This window comes from Muntiacus reevesi, chromosome 1, assembly GCF_963930625.1.
Source record: "Muntiacus reevesi chromosome 1, mMunRee1.1, whole genome shotgun sequence".
NCBI classification, from domain to species: domain Eukaryota; kingdom Metazoa; phylum Chordata; class Mammalia; order Artiodactyla; family Cervidae; genus Muntiacus; species Muntiacus reevesi.
In genome coordinates this window covers 148,302,449-148,322,018 of record NC_089249.1, presented here as the reverse complement: position 1 = coordinate 148,322,018, position 19,570 = coordinate 148,302,449, and the positions used below count along the sequence as shown (strand labels likewise).

Genomic DNA, 19,570 nt, shown 5'->3' with positions numbered 1-19,570 from the left:
CCTCATCTTACAGATTTGGAAACTGACGCAGAAATTATCAGGCACTGATACTGTACACAGTGAGTAAGAGATAGATTCAAGTCAGGAACTCAATTCTCTGGCTTTTCAAGTCATTGCCTTCCTGTTTACTTACTTACAGACTTGAAGGCAGGGCCTGTGGGCTGAGCCAGTATAAGAGGCAGCAGAAAATATGGTGCTGACTGACACTCTGTATGAAGCTTTCTATACCCCCATGTTCTGTGTTGTTATATTTTTTTATCTCGTCAACTAGACTCTGAGCTTCTCAAAGACAGGGATGGAACTTCAATTTCTTGGAATATCTTACTGTTCAACCTCCTCCTTATACACTAGTACCTCACACTGCACACCCTATAGAAAACAGTAACATAAAAACATCGAGCCCAAGATTGGTATGCATTTTATTCTTTCTGTCCTTCCTTCAATAAGTATTTATTCCTTCAATAAGTCAAAGCTGGACACAGAGGCTCAGATGGTGTCTTCAGAGCTCTCTTTGTCTCTTAATGCCTTGCATGGGCTCTTTCTACCTCATAGGCAACATGATCACTTGATACCTGGCAACTTCAGCTAAAAAGGAACTGTCTTTTCCAAAAGTTCTGGAAGAAAATTCCCAGAGAGGACTATGATTGCCATAAGGCTGAGTCATGAACCAATCATTGTGACTTGGCAGATATGGGGCACTGGTTTCCCTGCCTCATTCATATCCGCACAACTCTGTAACTAAGGGGGTGACATCACCCCTACCTGAATCATATGAGATATGTCACAAGGAAAGGGGAGATGCCATGACCAGAAGAAATTTTACAAAGGAGAAGCAATAAACATCTTCTAAAAGTGCCTCCCATGCAATCCATCACAGATCAAATGCCAAGTACATGAAGCCAAATAAGACACCGTCCTCCCTTTGGTAGCCCTAACCCCATATGAAAATTGTTCCTAGAATAAGGAGATAGACAAAGAAGTAGACAATAACAACCTTATATGACAAGTGCTAGGAGAGCGGGTTCATAGGGAACTGAGAATATATTACTGAGTTATAGAAGTTTTTTCCCAAGAAGGTAAACCATGAGTCTTGAACGATAAATAGGTACTAACTGGCTTCAGGAAGGGAAGATGGAGGTCCTTCCTGGCAAGGAAGAAGACCCTAGAAACACCTAGTCCAAACTTCTCATTTGATGTTTGGAGGCCCTAATTCAATATTCCAGCTGATGACAACCTCTGGTTGAACAGCACCATTTATGATTACTCATCCCCTCCAAAGACAGCTTTTCAGGGAGCTCTCAATCATTAAGACAGTCATTCCTTATGTTGAGCTGAGACCTGCCTGCACCAATCTTGGTTGATTGATAAGACAATGAATGTGTCTGCTTCCAAATCTGATTTAGTACAGATACCGGAGCCTCTTGCAGCCAAACAAGTTTGGGGGAACCATCTGCAGTGGGAATGTCTGGGACCAAGCCAGCTGTCACAGTCCCACAGCTTGTCTGAGTCAAGCACAGTGTGGACAGGATTTCCAGTGTAAGGAGACAGGTGAGTAGCATCTCAGCAGGATAACAGCTGTGCCTGTCAAACTTAATGTACAAAACAGTTCTCCAGGAGCTTGTTAGAATGCAGAACTCCAGACTCCGGAAGTTATCATTCTGAAAGTTTCAGATGGGACCTAGGAACCTGAATTTTAAGTCAAGCCAGCAATCCAAGTAATCTTGAGGTAAGTTTTTGGGAACATATGTTGATTTTAAAAAGGTACAATTCACACATCCATCCATTCATTGAATAAATATTAATTGAGTGCATATGATGACCAGGTAATGTGCTACCTGCTAGTGATGCAGAGATAAAAAAAATTCATGTGCTTGATCCTCAGTACTCCTAGCCTCTTTGGGAGATAGACAAATAAGGCATCAGTGACAATATCCTGTGATAGCCAGTGTAATGGGTGTATGTATAGGGGTGCCTAAATCTGCTTTGGAGAGTCAGGGCAGGATTCAACATGGTACTTGAACTGAGACTTAGAAAATGAACAAGTGTCCTAAGAGATAAAATGTGCAAAAGCACACGGGTTTAGGGCCAAAATAAGTGCTTTGGGAAGAGAGGCAGGGGATGGGCCAGGTTTCTAACTAGGGACCAGATGGTGGCATTTGGAGACAGAGGAATGGGGAGGCTCTGGAGGGTGCAGAGCATTTAATATTCCTGGGGCTGTGATGTGGAGACTGAATAGAGAGGAGGAGCCTGGGGCAGGGTCTGAGCTGAGGGCCTGCAGGTGGGAGCAGCAAGGCTGGGAGAAGGATGGAGGCAATGAGGATGAAAGGAGGATGGGACAGCGCTGAGGACTGAAGGGTTGCTTCAGAGATGGAACAGATCCAGTGGTCATATACGGATGTGAGAGTTGGACTATAAGGAAAGCTGAGCACCAAAGAATTGATGCTTTTAAACTATGGTGTTGGAGAAGACTCTTGAGAGTCCCTTCGACTTTAAGGAGATCCAGCCAGTCCATCTTAAAGGAACTCAGTCCTGAATATTCATTGGAAGGACTGATGTTGAAGCTGAAACTGTATTACTTTGGCCACCTGATGCGAAGAGCTGACTCATTTGAAAAGACCCTGATGTTGGGAAAGATTGAGGGCAGGAGGAGAAGGGGATGACAGAGGATGAGATGGTTGGCTGGCATCACTGACTCAATGGACATGAGTTTGAGTAAACTCCGGGAGTTGGTGATGGACAAGGAGGCTTGGCGTGCTGCAGTCCATGGGGTCAGAAAGAGTCAGAGATGACTGAGTGACTGAACTGAACTGAACTGAACTGATACAGGTCATGAGGGAGGGGGAGTAGTCCTGGAGGCTCTAGAAGCATCCACTACCTCTCCTTGCTCAGGTCGCTGCCTGAAACGCCACCTGGTGTGTAATGGAGACAAGGACTGCCTGGATGGCTCTGACGAGGACGACTGTGAAGACGTCAGGATCTCGGAAAATGACTGCAGCCAGTATGACCCAATTCCAGGATCAGAGAGGGCGGCCCTGGGGTGAGTCACTGCCTGCTGGTTCTCTGAGTCCCAGGCACGACCTCTCATCAATCATGAGTATTGGTTTCAGGGAAACAAAGGGGTCTTTGGGAGGGATTCCTCTAGAGTGCATCCTGAGAGGCCACCGTCCCTCTGTCTTAGTTCATTCAGGCTGCTCTAACAAGATATCGCACACTGGGTGACCTATAAGCAACAGAAATTTATTTCTCAGACTTCTGCGGCTGGAAGTCTGAGACCAGGGTGTCAGCCTGGTCAGGTGAGGGTGTTCCTTCAGTTAGCAGTCTTCTTGCTGTCCTCCCATGGTGGAAGGGATCAGGGTGCCCTGTGGGTTTCCTCTGTAAGAGCAGTAGCTCCATTCATGAGGGGTCCACCCTGATGATCAAAGCACCTCCCAACGGTCTCCCTCTATATACCACCACATGGGGGTTAGAGTTTTAGCATATGAATTGGGGGGGGGCACAAAATTCAGGTCATAACAGGTGATTTGCTCAGTCCTGCTTACATGACATAGCTCCTGTTTTCCCCCCTCTGTCTCTATCCATATATCCTTATTTCACCCTTTCCCACTCTGCTGCTCATTCCTCTTGCCCCAATTCCATTTCCAAGGCCCTTTTATGAAGTTCTCTCTTCTATGAAGGCTTCTGATATTCCCCCCAATAACTCTTCCCTGACTAAGTGCACTTTTCAGCAGCCCTATTCATACCCTGCTTTGCACTGCAGTTGCTGATACAACCAAGGCTGACATAGAGACACACAGCCAAGTAAATGGACTTGAAGGTGGGACACAGTGGGGCTTGCATCTCCATTCTGCGACTGCTGACTTACACCTCTCAGGACACATTTTTTTTTTTTTAATCTGTTGAGATCCAATCAGCCTTGATTCTAACTTTACTTCATTGTATACCTTAGGTTTAGGTTCAAACCCACACACACAACACTCACTTCTCTTCTGAGATTTCATAGTTAGTTCCATCTTTCTGGAATATCCTTCCTTATATTCCTATCTGGTTACCTTTTGACCTAGCGTTATGCACTGAATTGCATCCCCCTGAAATTCATATGTGGAAGCCCTAACACATATGTGATTGTATTTAGAGATAGGGCCTTTACAGAGATAATTAAGGTCAAATGAGGTCATAAGGCTGGGGCCCTAATCCAATAGGACTGGGATACTTATATGAGGAGGAAGACACACCAGAGAGCTCTCTCTCATGACATGCACAGAGAAGGTGCCATGTGAGGACATGGCAAGAAGGTGGCTATCTGCAACCCAGGAAGAGAGGCCATATCAGAAACCAACCCTGATGCTACCTTTCTCCTAGACTTCCCACTTCCAGAACTGAGAGAACATAAATTTGTCAAAATTCTTAGAGTCACCCAGACTTGGGTATTGTATTGGGTGTATTTTGCTATGACAGCCCAGTTAAGACACCCAGACCTCATCTCCAGCTGGTCTTTTTGACACCCCCTCTCCTCCTCTGAATGCTGTTTAGGCTAGCTTAGTCCCCTCCCACTGCTCCTAGCATCCCTGTGTGTCCTCCTCTCCCAGCACGTAGCCAACAGGACAGAGATGTCTGTTTCCCAGGCTAAGGGATCCCTCATCATCTCTGCTTCTCCAGCACCCAGCACACGCATGAGCTTGTTGTGACACATGGTATTGCTAGTCCTTGCTTTGGGCCTTGTCCCCTAACTTGAACATAAACTCTTTGAGGGCAGAGGCTGCTCTGACTTACGTTTTTCATCTCCTCAGCCTCTATATCAGAGCTTTTCCTAGAACAGTCTGTTACTGAGTATTGATTGCAGTGAAACAAATCAATAGGAGCAGCTGGAGCTTCACAGATGAGGAAACAGAGAGTGGTAGCGATCATCTCACAGCAGCTGGGCCATGTGGCAGCCACTCCCAGTCACGTGTGGGCTCCGTGACATGCAGCGCTCATTCACTGTGCTTTAATTACCTTCAGATCACAGCCCACCTACCAGTTAGGGCAGAATCCTGTAAGTGCGTGTGGACACACACACATGAAAAGATGATCAAGTATTTGTTTCTTCCAGACCAATAATATTAGTTTTCTGGGACTGCCATAACAAAGTGCCAAAAAACTAGGTGGCTTAAGCAATAGAAAATTCATTTTCTCAGGAGGCTAGAAACCGGAGGTGAAGGTAGGATTGCTTTTTCTGAGGCCTCTCTCCTGGGCTGCTGAATGGGCGTCTTCTCCCTGCGTCCTCACAGGGTTTTCCCTCTGTCCATCCTGTGTCCAACTTCCTCTTCTTATAAGGAGACACGTGTCATATTGGATTAGGGCCTTCCCTAATAAGCTCATTCTACCTCAATTGCCATTTTAAGGATCCTATCACCAAAATACTGTAAAATGCTGAGGTTTTGGGAGTCAGGACTTCAACATATGAATGTTGGGAGGGCATATTTCAGGTTCTACCACCAAAATCTTGATTTTAAAAGTGACTATGGGATGAAAAGAGTATGAGCATGAAATACTGAGGTGTTGACTTGGGAAATGATTGCCTTCTTATTGACAAAAAGATCTCAGACCACGACCCTGATCTCATGTGATTCAATCAGAAGAATTTCAAATATATTAATACTTGTTGGGTTGAGTACTTTGCTCACACTGAACACTGAAACCAGCAGAAAGGGGCCACCTCCACTCCCAACAGCTGACATTACAGTGGTTTTTCCATTCACTTATAAGCTCTCAGAGGCCTTTCCTGATATTTTATTTTTTTCTTATTTAGGCAATTCCCAGTTTTTAATTCTTATTTATTGTTACAAAAGTAATAACTATTTGAGGTTAAAAACTGAGCTTTTTCCTTCACCATCCTTAACCTCGTCCCACCCACTTACCCTCTCTCTCTTCCTTCCCTGGAGCTGACCCCTGTTAAAACTTGGGACTTCCCAGTCATGTAAAAATGCACTGCCAACGTACACTGTATGGAAATAATTCAATTAAATGTATTGTGCATTATAGACATAAGTATATTTTATATAAATATGATTAGACTATACATACTGCCCACAACTTGTTTTCACTCAATATTTTGAAGATTTCCCACCATATCATCTATTGTCTTTTTCTAAGCAACAATGTAGTGTTCCATAACAAGGGTCAGCAAACCATGGCCTAGGGGCAAAATTCAGCCTGCAGTCTGTTTTTAAATAAAGTTTTATTGAAACACAACTTTTGCCCTACAGTGGAAGAGTTGAGTAGTTGTAGCAGAAATCTATACAACCTGCAAAGCCTAAATTATTTACTATATGGACCTTTGTAAAAAATTAAAAAAAAAAAAAAATTTCCCAATTTTTCTATAGTGTAAGTGTATGATAATTAAATTACCTCCTATGGAACTGAAAGATAATTAGATTATTTCCCCCTTTTTCCTTTCATGAACAGTGCTACAATAAACATGCTCATATATATAATTTTGTACACATGTGTGACTATTTCTCCAGAACAAATTTCTAAAAAGTGGAATTTCTCTGTTTTTATTTTCACTAGGGCTTCTGAAATCAGATTTTCCAACTATACATAAGTTTTACTTATGGCTAGAGATGGCAGTACAATCTTAGAGCTTATGGTTCTTTTGAGTTTTTCTTTGGCCCATTAGAGAGCCTGTATTTATCAGCTATAGGTAGCAACATGTTCCATAGGTGGAAAGATAGAAATTGCAGGGTCAAGAGTAAGAACCTAGATTGTAATGTCCAAAAAATCTAGGGAAAAATTCCCAGTACTGACTATAGGTAAGTTACTTAATTTTTCTGAGCTTCAATTTTCACATTTGCAAAATTGTCATGTGGTTGAAAGCTAATGTATGCTAAATATCTGGTAAAATGTGTATTCAATTTATAACAGCTATTATTACATCACTTCCACTAATAGGAAGAAAGAGATGGAGAAAGGAAGAGAAGAAGGAAGTTCACTTATATTGAACTTCTACTATATGCCAAGAGCTCTATAATTATCCATTTATTCTTTAGAAGCAGGTTTTATTCATAATTCTTCCCCTGCTAATTTGCCTTTGTGCCTTTCACAAAGGAAATAAACATGACATATGCTATGCCAGAGGCAATCGCCGAATGCCGTGGGAACACAGAGGAGGGACAATTGTCTGTCCAAGATAATCAAAGAAGGTGATACAGAGGAGGCAATGTTCGAGTTGGGTCTTAAAGGCTGAAAAGAAGTTTGAGATGCAAAGAAAAGCAATCATTTTATTGTCTACAACATAAGAGGCTTAGATTATAAGGTCTTCGAACTCTTAGTCAACTTTCATGCTTTTGTTCAGTTAACTTTCTCTTTTTAAGAAATTAAAGCTGTCTTTCACCTGTTTCACATTATTTTTACCTAAATATGGTTAAACCATCCATGACGTAAAACAGAGGACTTAGGCAGATAGACGTGAGGTCTTGGGCCAGGGGAAAAGAAGTATTTCTATCAAGTGTACTTCTGTTTTACCCTAATGCTCTCATTTGGACGTCACCAAACGAGATTTTTACTATTTTGCTCTTCAAATGAGGAAAATGATCTTCAGGAAGTTTGTAGAAACTTTCTACAAAGTCACACAGCTAGTAAATGACGGAGCTGGAAATTAAGCAGGTGTCTCCCTGATTTCTGGAGAAGGAGATGGCAACCCACTCCAGCATTCTTGCCTGGAGAATCCCATGGACAGAGGAGCCTGGGGGGCAATACAGTCCATGGGGTCATAGAGAGTCAGACATGACTTAGTGACTCAACTCCCTAAATTCACATTGTGTTTCTCCATGCTGCCTAGAAGGCTACAGCCTTTCTGAGGATTAGATCATCAGCTTACCACTATGAACTATATCAATATTTCAAAGTTAGTTTTTAGCAGCAGAACTTCTTCTGAAATAATACTAACAAAAACCAACAGCAGCAACATTTTCTTAATATTTCACATGAGTACTATGATGATTCCTTTACTTGTTTTAACTCATGCTTAACTCTGCGAGGGCAGTAGTATTAGCGGTTTTTGTTTTTTTTGTTTTTTTTTTTTTTACAAATGACTAAACTGAAACACAAAGAGATTAAATGATCTGCCCAAGGTCAATCACACAGCTTGATGTGGCAAAGACATGAAATAGATCTGGACTATCTAGTTCCTGGGCTCAGAATTTTGATAATCATGCATATTCTTCTTCAGTTTACTCAACAAATGTTTAGGAGTGCCTCCTACGTGGGAGCCCTGTCGAAGATGCTGAATGATGTTGTCTGGCTGGCCTGGTTTAAGGGAAGGTGGGAGGCTCGCGCCCACCCCACTCAGTTTCCCACTGTTTCCCAAAATGGCCCTTAAGATACTTCAAGGAAAACCAGTGCCTCACATAACTCAGTCTGAGAAACACCGCTCAGCCTACCAGCCACATCAACGTGCAGAGCATACTTTGTGTTATTCTTTGCTTTTCCAGTGCTCTCTCCTAGAAGCTGCTTTCTTTTTCAATTTAGGTATAATATCCTGACCCAGGAGGAAACTCAGAATGTGTATGATGCCAGGTACTACGGCGGCCAGTGTGAGACTGTATACAATGGGGAATGGAGGGAGCTTCGGTATGACCCCACCTGTGAGCGTCTCTACTATGGAGACGATGAGAAGTACTTCCGGAAACCCTACAATTTCCTGAAATATCACTTTGAAGTAAGTCTGAACGGGGTGCTCACAGGCCACTGTGGCAGCAAGGCATGGAGGGGCAGTCTACTGGTGAAGATAGGATGACTGGCTTTGGAAGATTTTACTTCCTATAGGTTGCTGGTGGCTGATGCTCCCAATGCGCCTGTTCCCACACATGCTCAGGGCTGAAGAGTCCAGGTCAGGGCCAGGGAGCCTCTGTAAACGGGACTGTACTGAAAATGGGACCACCTCCGCTAGATCTCGGTTCTGGTCCTAAAGCAGTGAAATAGACTGGGGCCCTCTATTCTGGGCTGCTAGTCAGAAGCCCTATTTCCAGGTTTTGACACTATTAGAACAGATGTATATCAGACATTCAGCAACTCACTGTCCCTCCCCAGGCTCTGGTTCCTAAGATGTAAATTGGGGGCAAGACAGGAGGTGACTGGGGTTCCTGAGACCTGCACCCCTGCTTCCCCAAGGGCAGGTCCTCACAGGTGAACTTCATCTCTTGGCTTTCTGTACATCATTTTGTTGGAAGAAAGGGTTCTGCTATTGAAAAGTGCTTGCAAACTGCTAAGGTTCCCTAAAATTCTCCACATCTTTAAAATTCTGCAGTCTCCTGATCACCATGGAGCTCACAGTCAGCTCCAAGGCCTGCTCCTGATCATTCATTTCTCTACCCCTCACCCTGGGGTGAGCCATCGACACAGCACACCTCACTGGAAGCTTACCAAGTTTCAGCTCTTCTGCTTTCACACAAATTCTCCCCCTGAATCTTCATTACAAGACAATCGAACAGATATTACCATTGGCCCATTTTAGATATTAAAAATCCCAGAGACTTAGAGGGATAAATGTCAGGCCCAACAGGTAGCAGAGACAAGATTTAAATCCAGATCTATCTGAACTAAGCCTGGCTATACAGCATTTAGAAGGGAGGCTAGATGATGCAAATTCTCTCTGTATCATGTACATTCTATCTACAGAGAGAGATGATAGGATGCCAGGACCCTGAACAACTATCTAGTCACATCCCTCATCCCCCCAAGTTTCTCAAAAGAAAAATATTGACAGAGGATAAGGCTAGGCTTATGGATTCTGTTTTAAGAAGTCAATTCTCACTGTCCACAATAGCTAAGATGTGGAAGCAAATGTCCATCCACAGAGGAATGGATGAAGAAGATGTGGTACATATATACAATAGAATATTACTCGGCCATAAAAAAGGATGACAATGCCATTTGCAATAACATGGTTGGACCTAGACATTTTCACCCTAAATAAGCCAGGCAAAGATAAACATTATATGATTGATCACTTGTATGTGGAATCTAAAGTGCTAATACAAATCAAATTAAGCACAAAATAATAATAGACTCATATACATATAAAACAAACTTAGGGCTACCAAAGGGGAAAGGGAAAGGGGAGAGATAAATCAGGAATATGGGAGTAATGGATGCAAACTACTACATATAAAATAAATAATGAGGATTTACCGCATAGCACAGAGAATTATATTCAATGTCCTGTAATAAACTATAACGGAAATGAATCTGAAGCTACATACCTGAAACTAACACAATGCTGTAAATCAACTGTATTTAAGTTAAAAAAAAAGAAACTGGCTCTCTCCAGCCCACTTCCACCCCTGCCATCAGGTCTAAGTAAGCCAAGCTGGAAGACATAGGCAATGCCGTCTTCCTAACCGGAGGATGGTCTAGGGCCTATGTGTCAGACAAAATAGACTAGGCTATGCTGTGGCAACAAAAGATTCTTCAATCTCAGTGCTTTAAAACAGTAATGCCCTTCTTTTGCTATTCATTCAACCTAAGGTGGAAAGGAAACTCTCATCATCACGAACACTCAGGACCCAAATTAATGGAGCCTCCATCTCAACACATGCTCTTACGATTACAGAGTGAACCACCCATGGGCTCCTAACCCTCACTTCCTTAGCTCAAAGAAAGCACATGACCACACCTCAGGTCAAGCTGGCTGAGAAATGCAGTCCTGGAATGAAATAACCAAACACTTTTGGGTGGTCCCTAAACATACCTCTGCTTAGAACTGTCACCACCTGCCTGCCTTTGCCCTTTGTCCATACTTAGATATGGCTTTCCGTATTTCCCCACTACAGAGTCAAGCAGGAAGGAAGGGTATCTATTTTCCTATCTTCTACACAGGAAGGACAAGCCCTCTGGAAAGAAATAAATGCACAGAACATTACAACATTTTATCAGAATCATGTGTGTACATTTAAATAAATATTTTAGTAGTACCACTAATAACTAAGCACTGCTGAATTTTCTGCATTTTAGTATCAATTTGGAATAGTCTTTTAAAGGAGTATTTATAATAATCTGAAACACTGGTTATTTTACAGAGAAAATATTTAAATATTACCTATGAATTGGATTATAACTTTATGTGTACAAAGCTAACATTTATGTGTTTCCTTTCAGGCCCTGGCAGACACTAAAATCTCTTCAGAGATATATAATGATGCAAATGATCTTCTTAATAAAGTAAAAAATGACAACTATGCATCATTTGGACTGACCATTGGTGTGAGCCTTACAGGCAGCCCAGTCATGGTGACTGCAGGTGTATCCGCGTCACAAAATGCTTCCTTCTTAAAAACGTTAAGCAAGTATAATGAGAAGGTATTAAAACATAATGCCCATGTTGCACAGTATTACATAATCTATGCTGAACACATACTACCTTAACCGCATTAAAAAGTACAGTAGTAATTGAACCTTCATTTGCTTGTGTAATTGGAAATGTCTGATCAGTGGTAATCATGTTTGTTTTCTTATTACACTTTCACATATAGAATCATCACAAAGGGAATAACATTGCATGATAAGACTAGTACTCTTATCACTTCCCCATCCTTTTTCATGGTTACCTGGAGCATACAGGGAAATACTTAGAATGGTAATGTCTTAAAGAGAAACAGCCAAGTCCTCTAAACTAGACTTGGAAGAATTCTACAGCAATCCTGGCTTTTCCAAACAGATTGGATGGCTGGCCTGCTCAATGAATCTTTCTTCATCAACATTTCTTCATCAACCATTTACTACTAATTGGCTATTATCCTGTCTATTATCAGGCAATGCTTCCTTGAGGAAGTCAGGGAGTCTGCCTTAACTGATATCTAAAGACTAGTACCAGTTGTCTGGATGAAGTGAGGCAGAAGCTAACAGAAGGCTGTTCTCAGCCTGGGGAATGACCATGTGCAAAGACCTGGAGATGAGCGACTGCCTCACACAGATGTGGACTGAAAGGACTTCCACTGTCTGAAGTCCAGGTGGGAAGGGAAAACAGGGAGTGATAGGATGGAGAGGTAATCAGGAGCCAGAGCAATATTGATTGATCAGAAATTTACCCGAAACCCTCAAAACATTGATACCAGAACTTGGGATTTACAGAGGGCTCAAAACATTATTTTACATGATGCTGCTGCTGCTAAGTCGCTTCAGTCATGTCCGACTCCGTGCGACCCCACAGACAGCAGCCCACCAGGCTCCACCGTCCCTGGGATTCTCCAGGGAAGAACACTGGAGTGGGTTGCCATTTCCTTCTCCAATGCATGAAAGTGAAAAGTGAAAGTGAAAGTGAAGTCGTGTCCGACTCTTCGCGACCCCATGTACTGCAGCCTACCAGGCTCCTCCGTCCGTGGGATTTTCCAGGCAAGAGTACTGGAGTGGGTTGCCATTGCCTTCTCCGATTTTATGTAATGAAAATACAATTATAAAAATTAACTTTGTTAATATATAAAAATTACATTTTGGAGCTTTGTCACAATAAGCTATTGATCTGAAGGGAAGTATTGTTCTGAGATATGACTCTCACAGAGTCGTGTGGACTTTTCAAAAACCAGGTAGTTTCCTTCAACTTTCACTATCACTTTGGAACAAGGTTTACATTCTCTGCAAGGAAAGCTCATGCATAACCCACTTCCTCTTAAACCAATCCAACCTCATCTTGGTCCTCTTTTTTTTTTTTTTTTTTATTATGATATCAGGATCCTGCATTTCTTGATTACTGAATGGTATAAGATTACCACTAAAATATAAGCTTTATGAGGGCAGGGACTATCTCATTTAAGATCATGTTCCCTGCACTTGGCATAAAGCATGTGATGACAGGCACTGATAGGTATTTGTTCAACAAATTAAATGATATTAGCATTTCACAATGTCATTGAAATATTCCTAGGCATAATTTTTAATGGATGCCTAATACTTATGTTGGAAGTTGCATAATGCAATGCTTTAATTAGAGAAAGATGTGGAGGTAAGAGTTGGCTGAGGGCAGGATAGAGGCAAGGAACACAATGAAACACACCGTAATAATGAACTCAGTGAGGGATGATAAGAACTTGATCTGGATGGCATAGTAGGAACAAAGATGAAGGTACAGGAGAAGTCAGGTACACACCGGTGTCTAATATATGCTTGCAAAATGTAATAATACTCCATTATATATATTTATATACATACATATGTAAATATATCTATACATTTACATATAATTCCCATAGATATATGTAGGTGTATATATATATATTACATATATATAATATATGTATACCACAGGTACTAAATGCTGACCTTTTACGTGATCTCATGTGGTAAAAGATATACTCTTTTTGTTCTTTTCCCTCATTTAATGGTGGTCATTGTTGTTGGCAGAAATACATCTTTATGAGAATTTTCACAAAGGTGCGGACTGCTCATTTTAAGATGAGGAGGGAAAACATCATGCTGGATGAAAGTATGCTGCAGTCACTAATGGAGCTTCCAGAGCGATACCATTATGGCATGTATGCCAAGTTCATCAATGACTATGGCACCCATTACATAACGTCTGGATCGATGGGTGGTGTTTATGAGTATATCCTGGTGCTTAACAGAGAAAAAATGGCAACAGCTGGTAAGTAGAATGTGTGATGCACATAGTGTTCAATGCGTACACCAGACATGGTGAGCAGTTTTCTAGCCACTGACTCTCAGCCATGCATTTAGTCTCCATGACAACCCTGTAAGGTAGCATTAGTATTATTATTTATAGGAACTTGAGGTTCAACAGGGTGAAGTGGCTTGCTCGGAAGCACCACAAATAGAATTTGAATGCAGACTTGTCTGGCTGTCCAAAATCGTGCATTTTCTATGGCACCATAGTTATTTCTTTATTAAAGGGTCTCTGGGGTTTTCCTATTTAAAATGTTAAAACATTTTAAATGTAGATTCTTGGTGGGTAGAATGGCCATCCAAGCAGTCAGTGATGGCAGAAACCTAGAGTCATTCCAGACCCTCCTTCCCCTCCACCCCTGTAGATCTCTAAGACCCTTCAGTTCTCTCTCCTGAGCAGCTCTCCTCCATCCTTTCTTCTACATCCCCTCCTGCAGTGGGAGTCTGGGTGTACATCTTTCACTTATTACTGCAGCAACTCCTAAATGGTCTGCAAAGGAAGACTCACCTCTTCCAATCCATTCTCAACACTGCTACCAGAAGGATCTTTCTGCCTTACAGATCTTAGGATGTCACCTCCTTGCCTAAGATCCTGCATGGCTAATACTAAAGTTCTAAAATCTTTAGCAAGACATCAACAATCTCCATGGTCTCACTCCAAACTGCTAGAATAGTGGTTCTAAAACATGTGGGCTCCCACCAATAGCATCAGCATCACCTGGGAATGTGTTAAAATGCAAATTCTCAGGTTCTCATCCCAAACCTGCTAAATGAGGAACTCTGGGAGTGGGTCCAGCAGTGTGTGTTTCGACAATCACCCTCCAGGTTATTTTGATGCTTAGTATAGTTTGAGAACCAGTGAATGAGTAGAAGGGTGAAAGGTGTATTCATTTTTCAAGCCCAAGTTCAACCTCCAAGTTTCAAGAAGTTTCTCTAACTGCACCAGTTCAGGCTGGTCACTTTCTTCCTTCAACACATTCATATAAATTCCACAGTTTAGTCTTTAAAGCAATTTTCCAAATGTTAATTATTTCTCTTCTCATCTAGACAGCAAGATCCTTAAAAGCAAGCATCGTGTCTGACACTTTTCCACCTCTTTAGCGCTCAACACAGGGTTTAGTACACAGTGAGCAAGCAAAACAAGACATTGAGTTTGAAGAGGGTGTTAACTTAGATTCCTGACTAGGGCCATTCATAAACTCGTCCATCTACCTGTGTATCCACTCTTTTATAATTCAAGTATCTATTCAGTATCTTCTATGTGTTTGTGCTAGGGATACAAAGGCAAGCAAATCTAAATACAGTCCCTACCTTCCTGCAGCATAATACTTAACAAACTGCAGGTTGAAACCCAATAGTAGATCCTGAAATCATTGTATAGATCACAAACATTTTGAACAACATGAAAGAGAAAATATCATAATGGATTGTAGGCAGTGAGGATAAGTTATTGCTTCAAGAAACTTCTTTTGGTTAAAGACATGTATATGTACAGAGTCATGACAAATGAAATAGTTCAGGATAGATCAGTATAAAAAAAGAGTTTGAAAAACTTAATTCAAGTGGATCTTTTTATGAGTCACTCAAAACCATGAGGAAGGACAAAGAGCTAACATTTATTGAGTACTTACTAAGTTTCAGGGCTGTTGTATATATTCTTATTTAATATTCTTGACAAGATTTGGAGGTTGGTTTTACTCTAGTTTTAGCCCCAGAAATGCTGAGGCTCCTTAGGGAAGTTAATTACTTCCCTATATTTGGCCCAGGGCTGCAGGAAACTGGCGTCAGACCCCTGGACCTGTGTCTTTTCACCATGTGTTTCTGGTACAGCCTTTCATTTGGGCTCTGTCTTTGGTACTGGATTACTAATTAATTGCCTGGGGTATCTCAAGCCCCCTCTGCTTCAAAATCTGTGAGGCAGAAATGGGATTCCAATGTGGTTAATATTCAAAAGGAGCCCACCAACGAATTGTCCCAGGGATAATTACCTCAGCTCTGTTTATAGAAAACCATATGTCGATAATAGCACAATTTGCTATTTGTGAAGAGCTGATTTTCTATAAATCCGGAAAGTTAGTGTTGCTTTTCTATAAATATGGAAATGTGCTAATCATCACCTCATCTGCTGGAGCCCGCTAATAAATCAGAATGTCATTTACATATCAACCTACAAAGAATAAAAACATCTACCTTCTTTTCCTTTGACAAACAGAATCACGCATACTCTCACTCCATGTTTGATGTTTGTCTAATTTTCTCTTTGTCTCTTTCTCATCCTCTCTCTCACTCCTTCCCTCACTCTCTTCTTTTTCAATGTCTTTTTTCTCTCTGGGTGTCTTTGATCTATATGACTTTAATAATATTTATATTCTATTAAGTGCTTGTTTCTAAGAAACACTGTGTGGTATACATCCCCTCCCTCAAAGAGCTGAGCTTGGAATGGAATGATTTAAATGAACACGGGCTGGTTTGCTTTGGGGGGACTCATCCGTCCTTGGGTTTGCCTCAGATCCTCTATGGGTTCATCCCAGAGGATGCACGAGGCTGTTTCCTTCTAATGTGTCGTTTAGATAAAATGCTTCTCCCCTAAAGACAGCATGAAACCGTGCATCAAAAATCAAGGGACGTCTTGGATGTTGGGGAGGTGACGTTAGACTTCACTGGGACCCCAGACTTTCCTCAAGGGCTGCTGCTGACAGCTTTCTACCTTCTACAGGGATCAGTATGGCTTTGGGCTGGAATTTCTGGATTTAGATTTTTTTTTTCTCCTTCATCCCTTCTTTGGAGCTCCTATTATTTGTCTTTATATAAAAATATGACAAAGAGAATAGTACATTCACCATCTGGGATCTCTGGAGTCTGGCCCCATTACCGAGCTGATAATTTACCTAGGGCAGGTCAAGTATTTCAGTGACGCTGTTCTGTTCATGTATGTTTCCTGACTCCTCTTGTGTGCATGCTGTCAGCCTCCAAAATGCTTCCCTGTCTTGCCAACCTGACTGATTTCAACTTATTCTTCGGAACCTTGTGCAGGTACCCCCACCTCTGTGAAACCTCCCTGACATCCCTCTGCCCGTTCTTTCATAGTTTCGTTCATACAGATATCCATTCATCAATTATGTTTGTATTATGTGCCAGGTAAACAAAATAGATATCGTTCCTGTTCTTGCAAAGCTTACAATCTAGTGCAAGAAACTAAATAAACACCTTTAAATCCAGATGTCATTCTTGGTTCCTCCTTTACTTTCTGCCCCTCCTCAGTGAGATCTGTCACCTTTTATTTCTAAAGCATACATGGCATCTGACCACATCTCTATTACCATCTAACTGGTCCAAACCACTCTGATCTCTTATCTGGCCACTGCTAGAGTATGATGGCTTTTGTTTTGTCTTTCTTTACTTTTCTCCTCTTTCCTTTTACTTTTTCTTTCATTTCTTTCTATTCTTGTTGTTATCACTGTTGTTCTGCAAACACTCTACCATAGCAAGCTTATTTTAGCTTACAGCCTCGGTACTAGCAGTTCTCTCTGTCTGGGCTACCCTTCCCTCTGATGTTTGCATAGCTGTATTCTAACCATTCAAATCTCAACTTAAATGCCCCCCTTTCCAAAAGGCCTTTAATGACCATGTAGCAAGTCCCTCTTTGGTATAGCATCCTATTTTTATTCTCAGGCCATCACTATATATTCAGTAATTACCATGTTCACATGCTTATTTGTTTATTGTCAACCTCTTCTTCCTAGTATGCATGTTCCATGAGAGCAGGGACCTCATATGTTTTGTTTGCTATTGTATATTCATTTCCTAGAACAGTGTTTGGCCTTAATAGCTTCTGTTGAGTGAGCTAATGAATAGATACATGAAGTGAAGTGAAATGCAAGTCACTCAGTCGTGTCCGACTTTTTGAGACCCCATGGACTATATAGTCCATGGAATTCTCCAGGCCAGAATACCGGAGTGGGTAGCCTTTCCCTTCTCCAGGGGATCTTCCCAACTCAGGGATCAAACCCAGGTCTTCCTCATTGCAGGCGGATTCTTTACCAGCTGAGCCAATTGCAAATTGTGATATAAGCCATGTAGCAAATGAACAGGTTGCAGAAATAGAAACTAACTGTGGAAGGAGAGGGAGAAGACAGCCAGTTTAGGATTATCTGGGAAAGTCTCTTGAGGAAATAGGATAAGGTCCAAAAAGATACTCAGAAGGAGACTCCCAAGACAAGAGGGAAGGTGCCCTGGGCAGAATGGACAGCCTGGGGTGTTTGAGAACTGAAATAAGAATGTGTGGCTGAAGCCTGCAGATAAGGTGGGAGATGGAGGGAGATGAGGTTGGAAGTAGCTGCAGATGGTCCTGCTGGTTGCGGTAAGAAGTATAGGCCTTGTCTGCTGTGAAAAGGAAATCCCTAAAAGGTTACCCAGCAGTGCCATGGTCTAATTTCTGTGTCAGTAGGTCATTCCACTGTCTGGAGAGCACAGATTAGAGGGGGTGAGAGCAGACTCAGGGAGCACAGTTAGAAGACTCTTGTTGGTATCCAGGTAAGGAATCAAGAATGGAGATGAAAGAATATGATCGATTTGAGACATATTTTGAAATAGAGTTTAGGTAATTTGCAGATGACCTGCATGTGAATTGTGAAGTGTAAATACTCCTTCTATATTATATTTCAACCCCCTCCCCACACACACACACACACATATTAGGGCGAGAAGAACATGATGAGTGTGCCTAGGAGGGCCAACTTCCTAGGAGAGGTATCTCTAGCATTTGGAAATCTGGCAGGGATTCTCGAGCCAAGAAAATAATCCAGAATTTATATGTATGTATATATAAATTCATATACTATACTAATTATAATTATCTATATGTGTCTTCTACTAGACAGTGAACTAGACTTTCCCTTTATGGCCAATGTAGGTAGGTCTTGCATGTGCATGCTCATTTGTGTCTGACTCTTTGTGACCCTATGGACTGTAGCTGCCAGGCTCCTCTGTTCATGGAATTTTTCAGGCTAGAATGCTGGAGTGGGTTGCCATTTCCTTCTCCAAGGTATCTTCCCAGCCCAGGAATCAAACCCTTGTCTCCTATATCTTCTGCATTGCAGGTGGATTCTTTACCTCTTGAGGCATTCAGGCTTCCTTGATACATTTGGCTTAGCTTCTGTGACCTTTGTCTCTCAAATGCCACATGAAACAGATTTTCGTATAAGTTAAGGAATCTAAGTAAGCTAGATAAGATATCTCCATCTGGAATGATGTGAGGGAAACTATACATGGAATAGAAGGTAAACTAATAGCCCTCAAAACTCTAAAGGTTCATGATTCCATTGCTGTTGCTTAGACGTTCAGTTGTGTCCAACTCTTCTGCGGCACCATGGACAGCAGTCCACCAAACTCCTCTGTTTATGGGATTTTTCAGGCAAGATTACTGGAGTGAGTTGCCATATCCTCTTCCAGGGAATCTTCCTGACCCAGGGATTGAATCTATGTCTCTGAGTCTCCTGCATTACAGGTGAATTCTTCACTGTTGAGCCACCAGGGAAGTCTCTTGATTCTGTAATTTGGAGTATTGACAAGGTCTGCAAAGATCTTAAAGACAACGACTTCTATTGATGCTCCGGTTGGGAAGGAAGCCAATAGCATTTTATGGCCCCGTGAAAGCCATCAGGCAATGTGGTATCTTTTTACAAAGATATCTTTGCTTTTGGTTCTTCCATTTAAAAGCTAATACTTTGTATCTCTGAGTTTCAGTTTTCCCACAACTAATGTAAGTATAATAAACTACTTTTAAAAACCATTACAAGAGTTAATGAAGATATTTCTAAAAAGCATCATGATAAAGAAAATATTGTGTGAGTAGTGATTATTATTATAGATTACAGTTTTAGGTGGGGAGACTAAGTAGCAGAATCTTTTGATCAAG

General features: G+C 41.6%; 1 protein-coding gene across 1 annotated transcript in view; it reads left to right on the top strand.

Moving 5' to 3' along the window:
* The window catches only part of C8A (complement C8 alpha chain), a 68,555-nt gene that overhangs the window by 21,022 nt on the left and 27,963 nt on the right, over positions 1–19,570 (top strand). Inside the window, exons 3-7 of the mRNA XM_065928955.1 lie at positions 1,404–1,548; positions 2,890–3,037; positions 8,509–8,698; positions 11,137–11,337; positions 13,375–13,615. Of these exons, the coding sequence (XP_065785027.1) occupies positions 1,404–1,548; positions 2,890–3,037; positions 8,509–8,698; positions 11,137–11,337; positions 13,375–13,615 (925 nt within the window). The remainder of the gene's footprint in view (positions 1–1,403; positions 1,549–2,889; positions 3,038–8,508; positions 8,699–11,136; positions 11,338–13,374; positions 13,616–19,570) is intronic.